Source organism: Rattus norvegicus, chromosome 6, assembly GCF_036323735.1.
Source record: "Rattus norvegicus strain BN/NHsdMcwi chromosome 6, GRCr8, whole genome shotgun sequence".
Classification (NCBI taxonomy): domain Eukaryota; kingdom Metazoa; phylum Chordata; class Mammalia; order Rodentia; family Muridae; genus Rattus; species Rattus norvegicus.
The window spans coordinates 80,860,372-80,875,983 of NC_086024.1; the positions used below are offsets into that span (position 1 = coordinate 80,860,372).

The 15,612-nt window shown below is 50.8% G+C and overlaps 2 protein-coding genes across 4 annotated transcripts in view; one reads left to right on the plus strand and one right to left on the minus strand.

The window, feature by feature from the left end:
• The window catches only part of Foxa1 (forkhead box A1), a 32,816-nt gene extending 21,992 nt beyond the window's left edge, over positions 1–10,824 (minus strand). Inside the window, exons 1-3 of one of the 3 annotated variants that reach the window (XM_039111793.2) lie at positions 10,692–10,824; positions 7,143–8,442; positions 2,861–5,328 (exon numbers count right to left, since the gene is read on the minus strand). In XM_039111793.2, the coding sequence (XP_038967721.1) occupies positions 5,315–5,328; positions 7,143–8,442; positions 10,692–10,763 (1,386 nt within the window). In that variant the 5' untranslated portion in view covers positions 10,764–10,824 and the 3' untranslated portion in view covers positions 2,861–5,314. Of the gene's footprint in view, positions 1–2,860; positions 5,329–5,690; positions 8,443–10,691 lie in introns of those variants that run through there. The other 2 variants (XM_039111792.2, NM_012742.2) reach the window with 2 other exon arrangements.
• An 859-nt stretch (positions 10,825–11,683) lies between these two features.
• Positions 11,684–15,612, plus strand: part of Ttc6 (tetratricopeptide repeat domain 6) — a 231,116-nt gene continuing 227,187 nt past the window's right edge. The window contains exon 1 of the mRNA XM_063262645.1: positions 11,684–11,812. The gene's annotated coding sequence lies outside the window, so the exon portion shown is untranslated. The remainder of the gene's footprint in view (positions 11,813–15,612) is intronic.

Genomic DNA, 15,612 nt, shown 5'->3' on the forward strand with positions numbered 1-15,612 from the left:
GGGGGCCGGTAGCTAGGGCCACTGGGCAGCCGCCTGCCCGGCGCGCCCCGGATGCCTGGAGCTGGCTGGTGGCCTCCTGAGGCCGCGATGGAGCTGAGTAAACACAGCGCTGCGGGGCCCGCCCCACCTCTGCCCAGTCCGGGTCCTGCAGCGTCGCCGAGCCCGCTGGTGCCCCAGGCTGGACTGGCGGGCTGGGACCGCGCCCTGGTGCGGGTCCCTTAGAGCAAGCCTGGCTGTCCCGCCCCTCCTGGCTGGTCCCCTTGGACAGGCTAGAGCCCTGCTTTGCTCTTTTCGTTGGCCAAGCACAATTGTGTTATTGGAGATAATGAATTCAATCCCCATCAAAGGGCATTAGGCTTGCCCGGGCCTTGGAGTTGCTGGTGCCTTTTTTTAAAAACTAGAAATGAAAGGCCGAGGAGGAGAAGAAAAAAAAATTCTCTGGGGGAGCCTTTCCCCTGATCGCTGCTTTTGAAGTGAAGGGGCCCGGGCATTGTTGTTCACCTCGTGGCCCATAAGGCTGAAGAAAGCCCGGGCTTTTGATGGGCTGAGAACCGCCTCAGCAATGAGCACCACGTTGGGCCGCAGGCCTGAGGGCAGCATATGTCTCAGGGCACCCGGGCCCCGTCTGGCGCGCAGGACCGTGGGCCTGGCGGGAAGGAGGCTAGTCCCCGAGGAGCTGGGACTGGACCCAAGGCCAGTACCCAGAGGAGGAGACCCTGGGGCCTGCCTAGGACTGAGATCCAATTTGATGCATCCTTCGGATTTGGTGGAGTGGTGCGGGAGGTAGGGGGGGGGGTCCCCTTAGGGTATCCTTCAGGAGCTAGAACCGCCCTTCCTTCGGGAAAGTGGAGGTCTCGGTGAGGGCCACAGATCCAGCTGATCGGTGTCATTCTTTCTGCACCCTGGACCCTAGCATTGTTAGCTGAGTTCGACTGCAAAAGTGTGTACCTCGAAAAGGGACCGCTGAGGGTTTTCCACGGGGGTGGGGGGTGACGGACACTCGACAATTTTCTCACATAGTCAGGAGGAGGGCACCGGGTCACCTTTTCTAAAAACTTGTTGAAGGCATTTATTTTCATTGCCCCACATGGATCCATCCTCTCGGCCTTCCAAGCCCCCACACCCTCCTCTGGACTCTGGTCCCAGGGTTGGCCACCGAAACCCCTACTGCTCCTTTCAGGGCCCTCCCCACCACGGACCTCCTCCCTCTGCCCGAAGGATCCGGGTTATCCGCCCCATTAATATATTAGCCAGGCATAACACAAAGGAAGCGCGTGTCGGCAGAAGGCCTTGTGACTCCAGGGAGAGGCCAGAAAACCTGGACAATGTCCTGCCCACTTCACCGCTCAGTGCAGCCCCAGCCAGTGTAACCGCCTCCACCCGGAAAACGCCAAGCACGACAACGAGGGAGCGAGGGCTCTTAGCTCAGCTCAGCCTCTGTGGGCTTGGAGTTCATAACTGGGCGCCTAGGCATGGAGCTCAGAGCTTCCAGGTGGAACCCAAAGCTAGACAAATGTTCCCCCAGACGTCCCAAATACCTAGTTAGTGCAGAGAAAAACAGTGTTGGGGAGCACAGACGGTACAAGACACTTATTTCCTCCCTCCTGCGTAAAGGACTCTTACAATTACATCTATAAACGAAACAAACCTCGACAGAGACCCTTACAGTTTTCGCATTCAATTGACGTTTAAAAAATAACTCCTCGATGTCAGAGAAAGGGAAAGAAAGAAGAAAAGGAGAACCTCAGCCGAGGACGTGATTAGACGAGCAATAGGGCAGCAAACTTCAGAGGAGCCGGGAAATAAGTCCCGGCTTCGAGTTTCTTTGATTGTTTTCTATTTCCTGGCAATGCTTTGGAATGGAGGGAAGAATTTCCAGGTGGCTTCTCTTAGGTTCAGGGGTTTCTGGGGCCACCGACGTGTAATCCTTAAAAAGAGTTCGGGGAAGTAGAAGGCGACCTCATGAGTAGAACTTTGAATCTTGTTTTCCCTCGTGTCCCCGATCAGGGTCTAAGTCGGATTTCAACAGCATCTCACCTGGATTCTAAAGTCCGGAACACAACCCCTTCCGTCTCAGATTTTAAGGGATGATACCCTGCCTCGAAATTGCAAATCGCCTGCAATTTTAGCGCACTCCAAAGTATCCTGAAGTGGCACTTCTAAGCCTTCGCTCCCGGGGCTGCAGAGGAAAAGTGGACATTACTCTTAGGGAGTGTGGTCGTAGCTATAGTGATCGGAGACGTGAGGGAGAAGTTGGGGCAAGAAAGTCAGTAGGAGTGAATTCCCCCTTGGCCAGGTTTTAAAGTGTTTGGAATGAAACTGTGTTTTACAGGTGACAACTGAACTTCTCTTAGGTATTCTCCAGTTCCACAATGCTTCCTAAAAGGGCTGGAGGAAAGGGGGCGGGGGTGAGGACTGCAAACCCAGCTGTGCAAAGTTCAATGAATGGAGCTGGCCTGGGAGGGAAATAGAGAAATACCAACGGAATCATTATGTCCCAAAGTTAACTATTTGGACTTAAAGAAGTCTGTTGTTAAATGTATTCGACACACTGAATACTAACCTTAGGTGGCAATAAAGCTCGCTAATGTGGCTACTTTTTAAAATGTCCTCTCTCGGCAAAGGATTGACTCTAAGGACGTTATAAGCTCGGCTATGCTGTTCTCCCTTACATTCTTGGTCTTCCGAGACTCTTTTTACACTTTCAATTTGGGTAGATTTTATACCTAAATTTCAACATAATTTGATTACCTATTTAGGTCAGGTTAGCTTGTAATGATCATTTCTTCTTGCACTCAGTTACCTTGGCATTCTCTAACTGCGTTTGATTGCAAAACACATCCACAATCCAAGCAAATAGTTAATTTTCAAGACAATTTTTAAAACTTTATTAAATACATACAACATAATTTAAGCAATTTTATTTTCAATGAGGGTTTTCCTCTTGACATACTGAAGTGTCACATTAAAATACATTATAGCTAAATGTTCTATGATATTACTGCTAAATCAACAGAAAACCAATTGATCTTGAGGAAAGGTTAATTAATTTGGGCTACAGGTCTCCTAGTTTCGTCTGCAGTGAAAGGAATTTCTATTGATCACGGTAGGTTTTTTTTGTAAAGAAACTTAATAAGCATTTTCATGGAACTGAGATCAATATTTTAAATGCCAAATAACAGAATTTTATAATTTTATCATTCTTGGAATTCTCTTCTGTTGTGGCTCATTCAAAACGGTTAAACTCGAGAAAAAAAATGTTTAACAGTTTCAATGAAATCTGCCTTCTGAAAAAAGAAAAGAACTAGACAGGCATATGTTCATTTTACATCGCCTATTACTTCCCATCCATCTTTCTGCAGAGCGGGAGGCCACGAAGGGACAATAGAAATTGAATTTTATCTTTGAGATTTGAAGGTGATCTCGGCTGAGCTGCCTTCTGCTTGGGAAGGCTTCCGAGTCGTTTAGTTGCGCTGAATAGAACTTCTGTATCTATCTTGGGCTCTTTTTTGTTTTATTTTTCCAATCAATGTTTAAAAAGGTTTCAGAGCTGAGCTTCCAAGCACACGGTGAAAATAATTATTGAGGCTCCTCTCCCAGGCCCGCACTGCACTCACGGCCCAAAGGTTTTTCTGTGTTACTGTTTACTCCGCGGCGTGGTGAATCCCACGGCCCCTGAAACTTTCCACTTGGGTCAGTTGGAAGCCCTCCTCGCCACCCCCGCTTCTGACCCCTCCCCTATCCCGAGCAAAATTCCTAAAAAAAATCTGAGCTCCGGGCGTCTGCTGAGCCCTGTACGTCCACTTTCTGGAGGATGAAGCACGGGAGAAGAAATCAGGGGCCCGGGGTCTAAAACGGGGTGGGGGCGGAGGATGTCGGGGTCGTCGCAGGCGGCGCTCTCGGGAGGGTCCCTGTGCGCCGCTGGAAGCACAGATGTTTTCTTCCTGGCCCCGGCGCGGCGCCCTGGTCCGGCGAGCCGGCGTTTGTGTGTCGGGGTTTCCGAGGAAGGGATTACGCAGCGGGAGCGACTCGGCCGGGCAGGCCGCGGGGTGGGCCGGAGACCCGGCGCCCGGCCTCCTTTGTTGACTTTTTAGGTCTGTGGCTCAACAGAAGATTTATTCGCTAGGAGGGGAAAATGCCCAAACAATGAAGAACTAACTGCATTTGTCACCTCGGGATGCTTGCGCGGTCCGCTCTGCCCCCTCTTCCCCAGCAACCATCTGTCCCGGGCCCCCAGCCTGCGAGCATCCAGAGGCGCGCGTTGTCCGGAGGTGGCGGAGAGCGTAGACTCGGAACCGGCTCGAAGCCGACCCGCCGCTCTGGCTTCCCTCATCCCGCCTCGCCCGTTCCGAGGGAGGCCTGGACCACAGGCTCCTCTCCTCTGCAAACCCAGAAAACTCCACGAAGAGTCGAGGAGCAAGACCTAAGACCTACACAAGCCTGGGGGAGAAAGGGACCGCATCCGAAGTTAGACTTTCATTTCAGGGCAACATGAGAAAAGCAAAGGCCGAAGATCACGCTTTTGTATTACATGAGAGTTTGAATTTATTGGCATTCATTTATTTACCCGTGGTATGTGTAACTGTTGGGATCGAAAGCTTTTCCCGTCTTTGGGATATGCTTGATGTCCTTTAGAGGGCTAGGAATTAAGTTTTGAAATTACTCACGCAGCAATTTCTCTTCCCTCCTTTCATTAGTGGCAGAGAGCAAAGCAGGGATTTCTGGATTTTTCTCAAGTGGCTACGTGGCACCCCTTTTCTCATCTGGGGAGGTAATTACTCGATAATTAAGCGACTGGCACGGCTCTTTTTTTTTTTTTTTATATCTTGTCTGCAGTGTGGAGTACTGCGATCACAGTACAGGCTGCCCAAGTTCAAGCCCCGGTGAGGATGGGGTTCACACACACATGAGGGCTCAGGCAGGCCAGCCTCTGCTTCGGCTTGTGCTGTTATTGTTGGTGTCAATCCGAACAAGCCTTACAAAGAAATAGGTGGACTGGAAAGTGAACCTACTATCAAAGGAGATTAATGATTTTGTGATCTCAAGCAACTATGGGGTGTGAAGTTGCATTTCAAAGCGTCTTACAAGGCAAACAAGCCATCAGCCTTAAGTTCTTAGAAACAATATTTTAAAAATATCTTCACAAAACACAAAACAGCAGCTACCCTGAAATACTCACAAAGCTTCCCCGGCAGGAATGAATTAACTGCCCTCCTCCTCCAACTCTCCAAACTATGACAGCCAAGTTTTGTTTCAGGGTTCAGAGTCTGTGGTAGATAACTTAATTTTAGCAGCCACGGTTGCTATTTTATTCTTATTCAAATACTTCTAGAATTAGGAAAAATCGGGAAACGATCATTTAATTTCAAACCAGAAAAAAAAAATTAAAAAGAGACACAGAAGGCTCACCCCTTCCCCCAAAATAAACCCTCAAGAAAGCATTACTGGTAATAATTTTTTAAAACTCAGTTCTTGGAATAGTGTCAGATTACCCACCTGCTTTAATTGAATTCTTTTTGCTACATTTTACTATTACACATTGATTTAAGTTGTTTTATTTTCATTATACCCCTGTTTTTCTTTGATATTAAATTTCAGAATTTGAAAAACATCCCATTCAGAAGACCTATTTTGAATTCAAATTAAAGATCTATTTTGGATTTTGAGTGAAAGAGGAAAGACAGAAATTCTTTGTCGTTAACATGTGATTTATTTAAATTCCTTAACTGCAAATGATCAGAAACACATTCCACAGATTAAAATCGTGTATTATTTTTTGTTATTGAAATCAAAATATCTTAATTACAAATCACATCGATAAAAATTAACATTTTAATTTGTCATTTTAACCATCACTTAAAGCAATTTCGGCTGTAAAGAAAAGGAATAAACCATGCAATAAATTAACATTGAGAAGGCAATAATGAAACCCGTTTGTCTAACACTAACATCACGTCTAACTGTGGAAAGTGCATTAACACTGGATGAACCAATAGGATGGTAATAACTAAAATGGCCACAATTGGGATTTTGGAACTCCGGACCAAATTTTGAAATGCATTTCTTATAACTTCTGTCTCCTCGATAGTATGATACTTCCTTTTTCCCCTGGGGTTGGGGGAACCTTTAAATGGCATACATACACAAAGGCTAATTTTATACATGTGACCTCAGAATGACATGACCATGATGGCTCTCTGCAAAGCAAGGAGCAGAATTAGGAAGGAAGGTGGTTCCTGAAGAATTGGATTTCCAGGGTGGTAGGTGGGTGGAGAGGACAAGCGTGTAGGGGTTTCCTTGTAACTTGGTCAGGCAATTTTTGAAAACGTAGCACATCTATCACCTAGCTATTTCCTCTACGTGTTATGCAAAAGTGAACGAGGTCTTCATACCTGGGCACGATATTAAGTCCATAACATATATATGCATTTCATTTAAAGACGTCCGCTAACTGAATGCATCTGAAACGTAGGCTAAAAACAAATGGCCGCGATGGATGGAACCTGTTTTTAACCTTCCTGCATAATGGCTGTCCTACCTTTCAATGCTCTCAAGAGCCCCTACTGTCTACTTGTTTTCTTTACCTTTCCCATCTTTACTGAGTTAAGGATATCGTCACAGACCTGTAAACTCGTGTGGTGGGCCTAAGTACGGAGGAGGAGCAACAACAACAAAAAAAGCACAAACAAATATTTTACAAACTTGACCATCTTTTTAAATAAAGCCCTGCCACGGGACTAGAATGTGTCCACAGGGGAAGGAGTGAAAGAGGGGGAAGGGGCACAGGAGGAAGATTTTCTATATATACATTTATGGATCATTGAATGTTGCCAGAAAAAAAAAAACTGTTGGTATGGAGTCGGTAGTATCTGTAGGAATACACACGATGAGTGTTGAATACAATAATAAAGTAACAGTCCTTTGAACCGGGGAAAATTGTGCATGAAAAATAAAACTATTTGGAATTGTATTATGTGGTTCGTTTGGCGTGTGTGTGTGTGTGTGTGTGTGTGTGTGTGTGTGTGTGTGTGTGTGTGTTTGCTGTTGGTTTTTCTCTCCTGCTACCATACCAGGTTGGCCATGCAGACAAACCCTCAGTTCTGGGAGCTAGGAAGTATTTAGCACGGGTCTGGAATACACACCTTGGTAGTAGGCCGGCTCCAGGGCTGAGGGCTCGATGGGGCTCCTCGTGGCCACTGAGGCGCTGCCAAGGGGCAGACTGGCGGGCAAGGTGGCGCCGTAAGGAGAGTACTGCAGTGCCTGCTCATATGCCTTGAAGTCCAGCTTGTGCTGCTGCTCCGAGGAGGACATGAGGTTGTTGATGGAGAAGGGGTGGTTAAAGGAGTAGTGGGGGTCCCCTTTCAGGTGCAGCTGAGATTCGTGGGGTGCAAGGCCATGTGCCGGGTGAGAGGGGGGTACAGATGCCAGCGCCCCTGGCCCGGAGCTTATGGGGGGCGCAGATGAAGAAGCTGGAGACTTCAACTCCGAAGCGCCCCCTGTCGCCGTGGCCCCACTGTGGTCCAGAGTCTGGGGGCTGGCGGCGGGCCCGGGGGCCGGCGCGCCCTCTAGCTGGCTAGCCTTTCCGTGCACACCCCGATGAATGGGTGATTCGGCACTGGGGTTAACCGGGCCTGAGGGGTCTTTGCGGTTTTCTGGGACCCCCTTGGAGCCGCCGCCCCCACTCCCACCTCCGGCCCCCGGCTGCTTCTCACACTTGAAGCGCTTTTGACGGCGCAAGTAGCAGCCGTTCTCGAACATGTTGCCGGAGTCCGGGTGCAGCGTCCAGTAGGAGCCCTTGCCCGGCTTGTCCGGGGATCGCGCCACCTTGACGAAACAATCGTTGAAAGACAGTGAGTGGCGAATGGAGTTCTGCCAGCGCTGCTGGTTCTGACGGTAATAGGGGAAGAGGTCCATGATCCACTGGTAGATTTCGCTCAGCGTGAGCATCTTGCTGGGCGCCTGCTGGATGGCCATGGTGATGAGCGAGATGTAGGAGTAGGGCGGCTTGGCGTGAGGGTAACTGCGCTTGAACGTCTTGGCGTCGCCGCCGCCCCCCGCGCGGCTGCGGCCCAGATTGGACGGAGCGTACGCCATGGGACTCATGCACGGGTTCATGGCGGCAGCGTAGGGACCCAGGCCGTTCATAGAGGCCGCGGGCTGCGCGCCCATGGAGCCCATGCCTCCCGGGCTCAGCGCCGCACCCATGGCTGTGACGCCCGCCGCCGTCATGCTGTTCATGGCGCCTGCAGAGCCCCCGGGCATGCCGGCCACAGCACCCGGACTCAGGCCGGCCCCTAAGCCCGGGTTGGCGTAGGACATGTTGAAGGAAGCCGGGGTCATGTTGCCGCTCGTGGTCATGGTGTTCATGGTCATGTAGGTGTTCATGGAGTTCATGGAGCCCAGGCCGGAGTTCATGTTGCTGACCGGGACAGAGGAGTAGGCCTGGAGCAGAGACAGCGAGGGGAGAGGCCCCGAAGGGCGGGGTTAGTAGTGTGCCCCAGAGTTTGGCTGGCCTGGGGTAAGCCCGGGGCGAGCTAACAGCATTTCTACAGAGCTCCGGAACTCCCCAGCCAATGCAAACTGTTAGGCGCCCTTCTCTGACCATGCAAAGATGGCTTACACTGCAGGGGGGAAAATCCTAGCGCTGCAAGCAGGAAAGATTAATGCTCACAGAAAATATGTCCCCAGGAAGATGCGTAATCGCCTTACAAGCCTGGATCAGGGGCTGGCTTCTAAGGTCCCTTCATTTCATCCATGACAGGCTATATCGACCAGACCAGCCTAGACAATTTGCCTTTTGGCCAGGTCAATTTTGAAATTCCGAAACTAGAATTTATGTCTGAGCCCCTGCTTCTTCCCTTCACCCCAACGGGGATGTAGGTTCCACACAGGCCTGTTTGGGTGATCAACCGGGCACCAACTAGTCACCCACCCTTCGGAGGGCTGGCAGCCACCGCTGATCGCACAGCAGGATGCATTGTGTTGCCTGCTGTTAAACTCTCACCCATATTGGCCTATTTGCCAATATGACACCCCCCCATCCCAATTACTCATCTCCCAGCAACTGGCTTTGTCTTATGATCTGGTGCCAAAAGATGACTTTCTATTATATTTTGAAGCAATGCTTTCCACCTACTTGTAACGATAATATTTTAAAAGAAGTAAACTTATCAGTTCACTAAAGTTCTGGAAAAAATAAAATGAAAAAAAAATAAGCCTGAGCAACAGACCAACGCGGTGCATATCATTAACTTTAGCGTGACTTCAAGCTACACAAAACCCTGCTTTAATTCTGTTACCTGTTTGCAGTCTTCTGACAACTGAAAACTTTGGTAGCACAATTCACTCACACACACACACACACACACACACACACACACACTGATAGTTGTTGCTGCTCACACGAAAGCTTGGGTTTTGAAACTACATGAGCAGTACGGGAACAATTTAAAATTCCCAAGTGAAACTCCACTTACTTCCTCTTAATGCTATTCTGCTTCCTAATTCTCAGCTTTGAGACATAAGAAGGCTCTTTCCATAGGGGTCTTTTCTGGTGGGCCGAGGTGACTGCATCAAAATTAAACCCCTGAAAGTGGTCTGAGCTCCTACTAAAAAATGGTCAGCAAGCGAAATCTCCATCAATAGAAATCGAGAGAATAACCCGGTGGTTAGAAAACACAGAGTCCTGACATATAACTGCTTATCTGGTAATCTAACAGAAATTATTGACGTCCTTAAATTCATGTTCATCAGCAAATGTCCCATTTGGAAACATGAGATGGGCAGATTCGAAAAGAAGACTCCAAAAGATATGGTTCTCAGACACAGAATCGAATAAATAAATCGTCTTTTCGGATTCAGTACTTTTCTGTACAGATCTTAAAGTACCTTTTACTTTGGGATTTATTTCTAGTCCTCTCTCCAAGATCTGCACGAGACTTCCTCAGTTAAGAGCTTTCGATAACGGTAATTACACTTTAGAAGGTAATCGGCAGCTGTTTCTAGAAAAGTACTTTAAATAGGTAGTGGCCCTGCCTGTACCCGATTTTCCTCGCAATGCTTTTGTGCACAATGTAAAATAAACCCAGTGAACATGCCACTAAGGGGACAATGAAGAGAAACAGGTTCTTGGCCCCGAGTTCTGGAAAAAGATTCTATTCGCACTAGCGCCACCCAGCGGTCCTAGAGACGAACGACTATATACTTTTCTACAAACGGCTTTTGAAGAATAAGTTTTATAAAATTCAGAAATCATTCACTACAAAGAACCCCAACTTCTGCAGATCATTTTTATTTAAAGACGTCGGCTAATTAAGTGGCGTGACCGAGATGCCTCCCGGTAAGCGACCACCGACTCTCTTAGTTGCTCTTAACTCAAGTCAGAGCCCGCCGGCCAACCCGTGGCTCCCGGGGCCGGGCGCCGGCTCCCGCTCTCTACCGGGCAAAGGCTAGTGCTTCCCGGAGTCGGTGTTTTCAAAGCTCAGAGTTTCCTAAAACTCTCAGCTCCTTACAAGCGCCAGAATCCAGCGGGCAGTAGGCTGGCAGAGAGGCCGGGTGGGGGCCACCCTGGGAGCCGCGCCTCGGACAAGCCGCCCCCACGCCACTCGCCCCAGTCCGGGCGGGAGCCCACCTCGCCCGGGTCTCCCCGGACACCGACTCTGGGGACGCCCCGCCGCCTCCCCGCCTCTCACCTCCTGCGTGTCCGCGTAGTAGCTGTTCCAGTCGTTGCTCTCATGCCCTTCCATCTTCACAGTCCCTAACATCCTGGAGCCACCCTGGCCGACACAACTATCCAACCCTGTGCGGAACGACGGGCGGGTGCGCTGCGCGGGGCGGGGGAGGGGCGCGGAGCCGCTGCGGTCACCGGAGCGCTCGAGGGCTCAGCGCCACCCGGGCGAGGAGGAAGCCCGGCGCTGCGGGGCGCGGCGTGCGCGGCGGCGGCGGCGGCGGCGGCGGCGGCGGCGGCGCGGCGGGAGGGGGCAGCGCCGGGGACAGGAGGCGGCCGCGGAGCGCGGCGCCCGGCAGCGCCTCCGCGGGAAGTGAGCTGGCGGCCTGTGCGAAGCGAGTGCAGTTGGGCTGATGTGGATCTTACGTCGCTGGAGTGCCCACCTCCTCGTCCTCTCCCCATTTGTCCGCCGCACAAAGACGCTCGCACCTACAAAGCCCGAGGTGCACCTGTGAGGCGGCCGCCCGCCAGTCCAGCCGCCGCGCCTCCCGCCCCGCCGCGCCAGCGCCGCGCGCCCCCCGCGCCCCTCCCGCCATCCCCTCCCCCAAACCTGGCCCTCACTTTGTTTACAAAGCAGTGTAATTGGTTTAAGCCCCGCGGCTAGGGAAAGAAGAAAATGGGGCGGGTGTATCTGTGACCCCCTTTAGTAAAGGGGGAAAAAAAAAAGAAAGAAAAGAAAAAGAAAAATAGGCGGTGCCTGGAGTACAGGCCAGGGCTCTAGACCCGAGCTGCGCTGCCGGAGAAGGACCTGGGTGGTGGCGTCAGATCCCCAGCGCCAGGATCCTGCTCCCTGAATGACCCCGAGTTCCCTCCTAGAGGTGCTCACTACCCTGTGCACCTGACTACGACTGGGTTCTTGGTCCACACGGCTCCTCTGCTTCCCCGACCGATTCTTGACCCAAAGTTCAACCCTGGGAGACCACCCCCACTTCCCGGGCTTCGGGCTTGGAAAGGGGAAAAGCCCCACTTTTGACTGGTCACCCAGTCATCTGAGTCAGCCAAGCAGAGTGACGTTAGGCCGACCTGGGCTCCTGGCTAGCAGAACGGAGGCGCTGCCACGAAACTCGTACCTGCGGCTAAGAGCAGGTGAGTCACAGCACCGTTTTATATTTTTATGACATAACTTTTTTTTTTCCGCCTCAGTCCACTCCACTCCCCTTGTCATCTGCAGCGATCAGAAAGAGGAAGAAACTGAGCGCAGATGTTTGTGTGATAAGGCAGGCGGATCCTAGTCAAGCCTGCCTCTCTCTGCCCGGCTCCTCCTCCTCCCCCCCTTCTGCAGCCTCCGGGACCGAGCTGGAGGCGACCGTCTGGTTTCTGATAGAGAAAGGTCAGGGGGAGGGGACATCTCCCTAAACACCGGCATAAGCTGGGAGTGTATGGGCCTGGGTGCTGGAACGCATCTGCCGTGCTGAACGGGGTGCCAGCCTGAAGCTAGAGTCAGCTCTCAGTAGTGCCTGGTCTTCTCTAAGCTGGGCTAGGGTATTAGGCTCTCAGAATGTCCTGGGTGACTGTGGAAAATTCTCCCCCACTCAAAGTCTCTCACTTCCTTCAAGTTCTTCCCAGGTAGTGACTTGCCCTCTTGTCCAGCGGAAAGAGACTAACCAAAGAGGTTAGGGTAGATAGAGTTTGTGATAGGTTTGGAGACCGCGCTTACCTCCAAGTGACTGCAAGTGTTTGTGAACATGTATACTACCCAGTGAGTTTCGAAGTAAATGTGACTGTGTGGCCCTCCCTGTGTGCCTTGCTCTAGCCTGTAGGTGTACTAGATTTCTTTTGGAAGCAATAAAATAAACTTTAAAGTCGCCAAGAGACTAACATATTCTTGTTTTGCAAAGCTTTTTTTTAAAGGTAATTAATCTCATTCGAAGGAATGTGTTTTTACTTGTCTTCCAAATAGATACTCCCCCCCAACCCCTACCACGTGCTTTGTTCTTTTAAATCTTTCTTCCTTGAAATCTGGCAAGAGAATCAGGTTAAATCCTTGAACCAAATAAATCTCTTAGATCAGCAGGAGAGCAGAGAAGGTGAAGATGTGTAGTGAAGGAAATAAAAAAGATAAAAGCATTGGATTACCATCCCTTTTTGAATAAAAAGTGTGTGTGTGTGTGTGTGTGTGTAGATATCACATAAGCAAGGGAATGAGAGTGAAATTAAATCCCCCTGCAAAACAGCAGAGCAGACAACCCTCCCCAACTGCAGTTTGCCCTGTGTGACTGAAGTCACTCCCATCGGCTGTGTATGTGCCTGTGGATATGTGTCAGAAACTAATTCTTTTTGCAAAGTTCCCACCAACGGCAGGATTTCCATTTCATTTGTAAAGCACTGGGATGCTTAGCTTCCTCAGTCTGGTCCTGGGGACTTCCAGGGCTAAGACGCTTCCTTGTTCCTTCGTGGTTGATTCTCTGATGCCCTCTTGGCTTTTCTACAGCAGCTAGCATGACTTGGACGGTTTCTGTTGGTAGTAACAACTTAGTAATGGCTATCTATAGTGTATAACAAGTTGATGACTTTTGGGGGGGGCTGTCACGTGGAAGGAGTTAATTAAAATATCACAAGTCCTTTCATCCCATTTCCCAAATCCACTTTGCCCCCTTTTCAAGTCTACTTAAAAGGCGAAGGGGGCCGTTCATAGCGTGAGACCACATTGAAGTTTCTCAAAGGCATCGTCAAAAACCAAGAGTCAGATGGTACAGAATGGACTCTGCTTGCTTTAAAGCCTTGATCCCGGTGTTCTTGGGTTTGTGTCCCAACAACACAGCGCCTCCTGTATGTACGTTCCCGCAGCACCGCCGGGCTAGACTGGATTGAACCCGGGAAGGCAACAGGCAGCCAGGGGCTTTGATTCTGAGTTGACTGAAGCCACGAAGAAGGGAAAGCAGTACTTGGGTCACTTCTCTGCTTTTAGTGAAGGCCTTTGTGGACAGCTAACAAATTCAGTTGGTGATGTTTTGAGTGTACCAAGAGGCCAGTTTCCATCACGTTTAAAAGTAAAACAGTGGGGTCACGTCTTTGACTTGGCATCCCAGTAGCGGCGGGAGGGAGGGGGAGCGAAGGGCTATTGCCTTTGCTTTCTGGCTAGTTGGTACCCAGATAAGGAGTCCAAGCATCCTAAACCTTGTACGTGTCTAACATCTTTCCATCAGTAGGCCCCTATGCCGCAGAAAAACAGGACAATTAAACCTGTCTTCAGCTCTGGGGTTGGGGGTGGGGGGAACTGAGGGAACTGAGAGAGCGCAGGAGAAGGGAGCCACGTGGTCTCTTCTGCCTGGGCCAGGCCGAACTTGCCAGGGTCAGGATAGTCGGCCACAGCCTTGGGCACCCCAGGCAGCCTAAAGCCTAAAGTAAATCAAGGAAGCCCGTGCAGTCGGGAAGATGGGCTGCCCTGGTATTCGAGCCTGTTTCAACAGAGGAAGCGGCTCTGTCATTCCCGGAAGCCGATCTAGCTATAGGCTTAGGATCTGCTCAATGCCCCACCGGTAGCACAAGGTCCCTTGTCCGACTCTATCTTAGCCTGCCCTTCCCAGAGTGACCTAGCCTTTCCCGCAGCTAGTCACGGGACAGAAGGACACAGAGGATGCGGCATGAAAGGAGGAGAAAAGGCCATAGGATCCTGAGACCAACTGGTGCTTCTTTTGACGCTGGTGAATTTGGCTGTGTTGCTGAACTGAGGCGCGGACAGCGAGTAGGACTTTGAGCCTGGACCTCCTCTGTAGTGCCTGCTGGAGTCTCTAGAGAGCTCCCTCCCTGCATCTCCCTAGTTTGCCCCCTTTCCTTGCTTACTCTACCTCCCACTCAGGGCCTTGGCCAGGTCAAGGCCGCTGTGGCCCCAGTCACGCCAGTGCCCGGTGGTCCGAGTTCCTCCTCTGGGCCCCACCCCCTCAACAGATAAGAAGCTTAAATCCTCCTCCTGCAGGGGGGAATTAGACTCGAAGCAACTAAGACCTATGGTCTTTAACTGGGTTCAAAGCCAACTCGGCCAGAGACCAGCTTAAAGTTGCACCCAGAGGGCTGCGCTGGAAGCATGCGCTTGCTGTGTGGTGCCTTGAGGCTTCGAGGTGCGCAAGGCTAGGGAGGTAGCTTGGGTGCCTTCCCAGGGTACAGCCAGATCTAGTCACCGGTCGCTCAGCGGCTCTAACCAGCGGGAGCCACTACGACCTAGACCAGCCTCAGGGCAAACGTTCTGGTTCCTTCTCTTTCGTGCTCCTCTTTTTCCTTTCTGTCCTCACTCTTTCTTCTGCCATTAAATCTTCATTAAGGAATCAGTTCACTGCCTGCCCGAGGTTCGGTCTCCAGTAGATGATTGCTCTGGGTCCATCTGATAGGCCCAATCATCTGCTGTTTTGGCCCCGCACACCTATTCAGGTGTGCCTTTGCGCCACACACATGCACATTCAGGGCTTTCGGTTATTTTGTTTAAAACGAACAAAAACAGGCATTGAGTTTGTCCTTCTCTTGCTCCTTGAGTTGCCGCCAGGTTTCAGAAAGTCCCGGGAGTCCGTGATCTAGGTTCGTCCGCAGCAGCCGGATGTCTAAGCCGGAGCTGCTCCCCACCTGGCCTCGCCCGCGGGCGACAAAACCGTCAGTCTGGCCGTGAGAGAGCTTCACCTTGCCAAGATCAACTCACATTTTCATGTATTCAAATGAGAAATGTTGGGAAGAACTACTTGCCTCCATCGGCAAGCCACAGCCTTGGAAGGAAAAGTTAAGTCTCCCATCTTCCCTGGAGAAAAATATTTCTCCATCCCTCCAGGAGCGCTCACGTTCCTCTCTTGCACCACCCACGGTCGAGCCACATCTGTATCCCCACGGTCCTCATGAGATGCTTGTCCTGAAAATTAGCTACTATTCTCATCAGCTGAGCTGGTTGGAAGATTTGCTCAGTC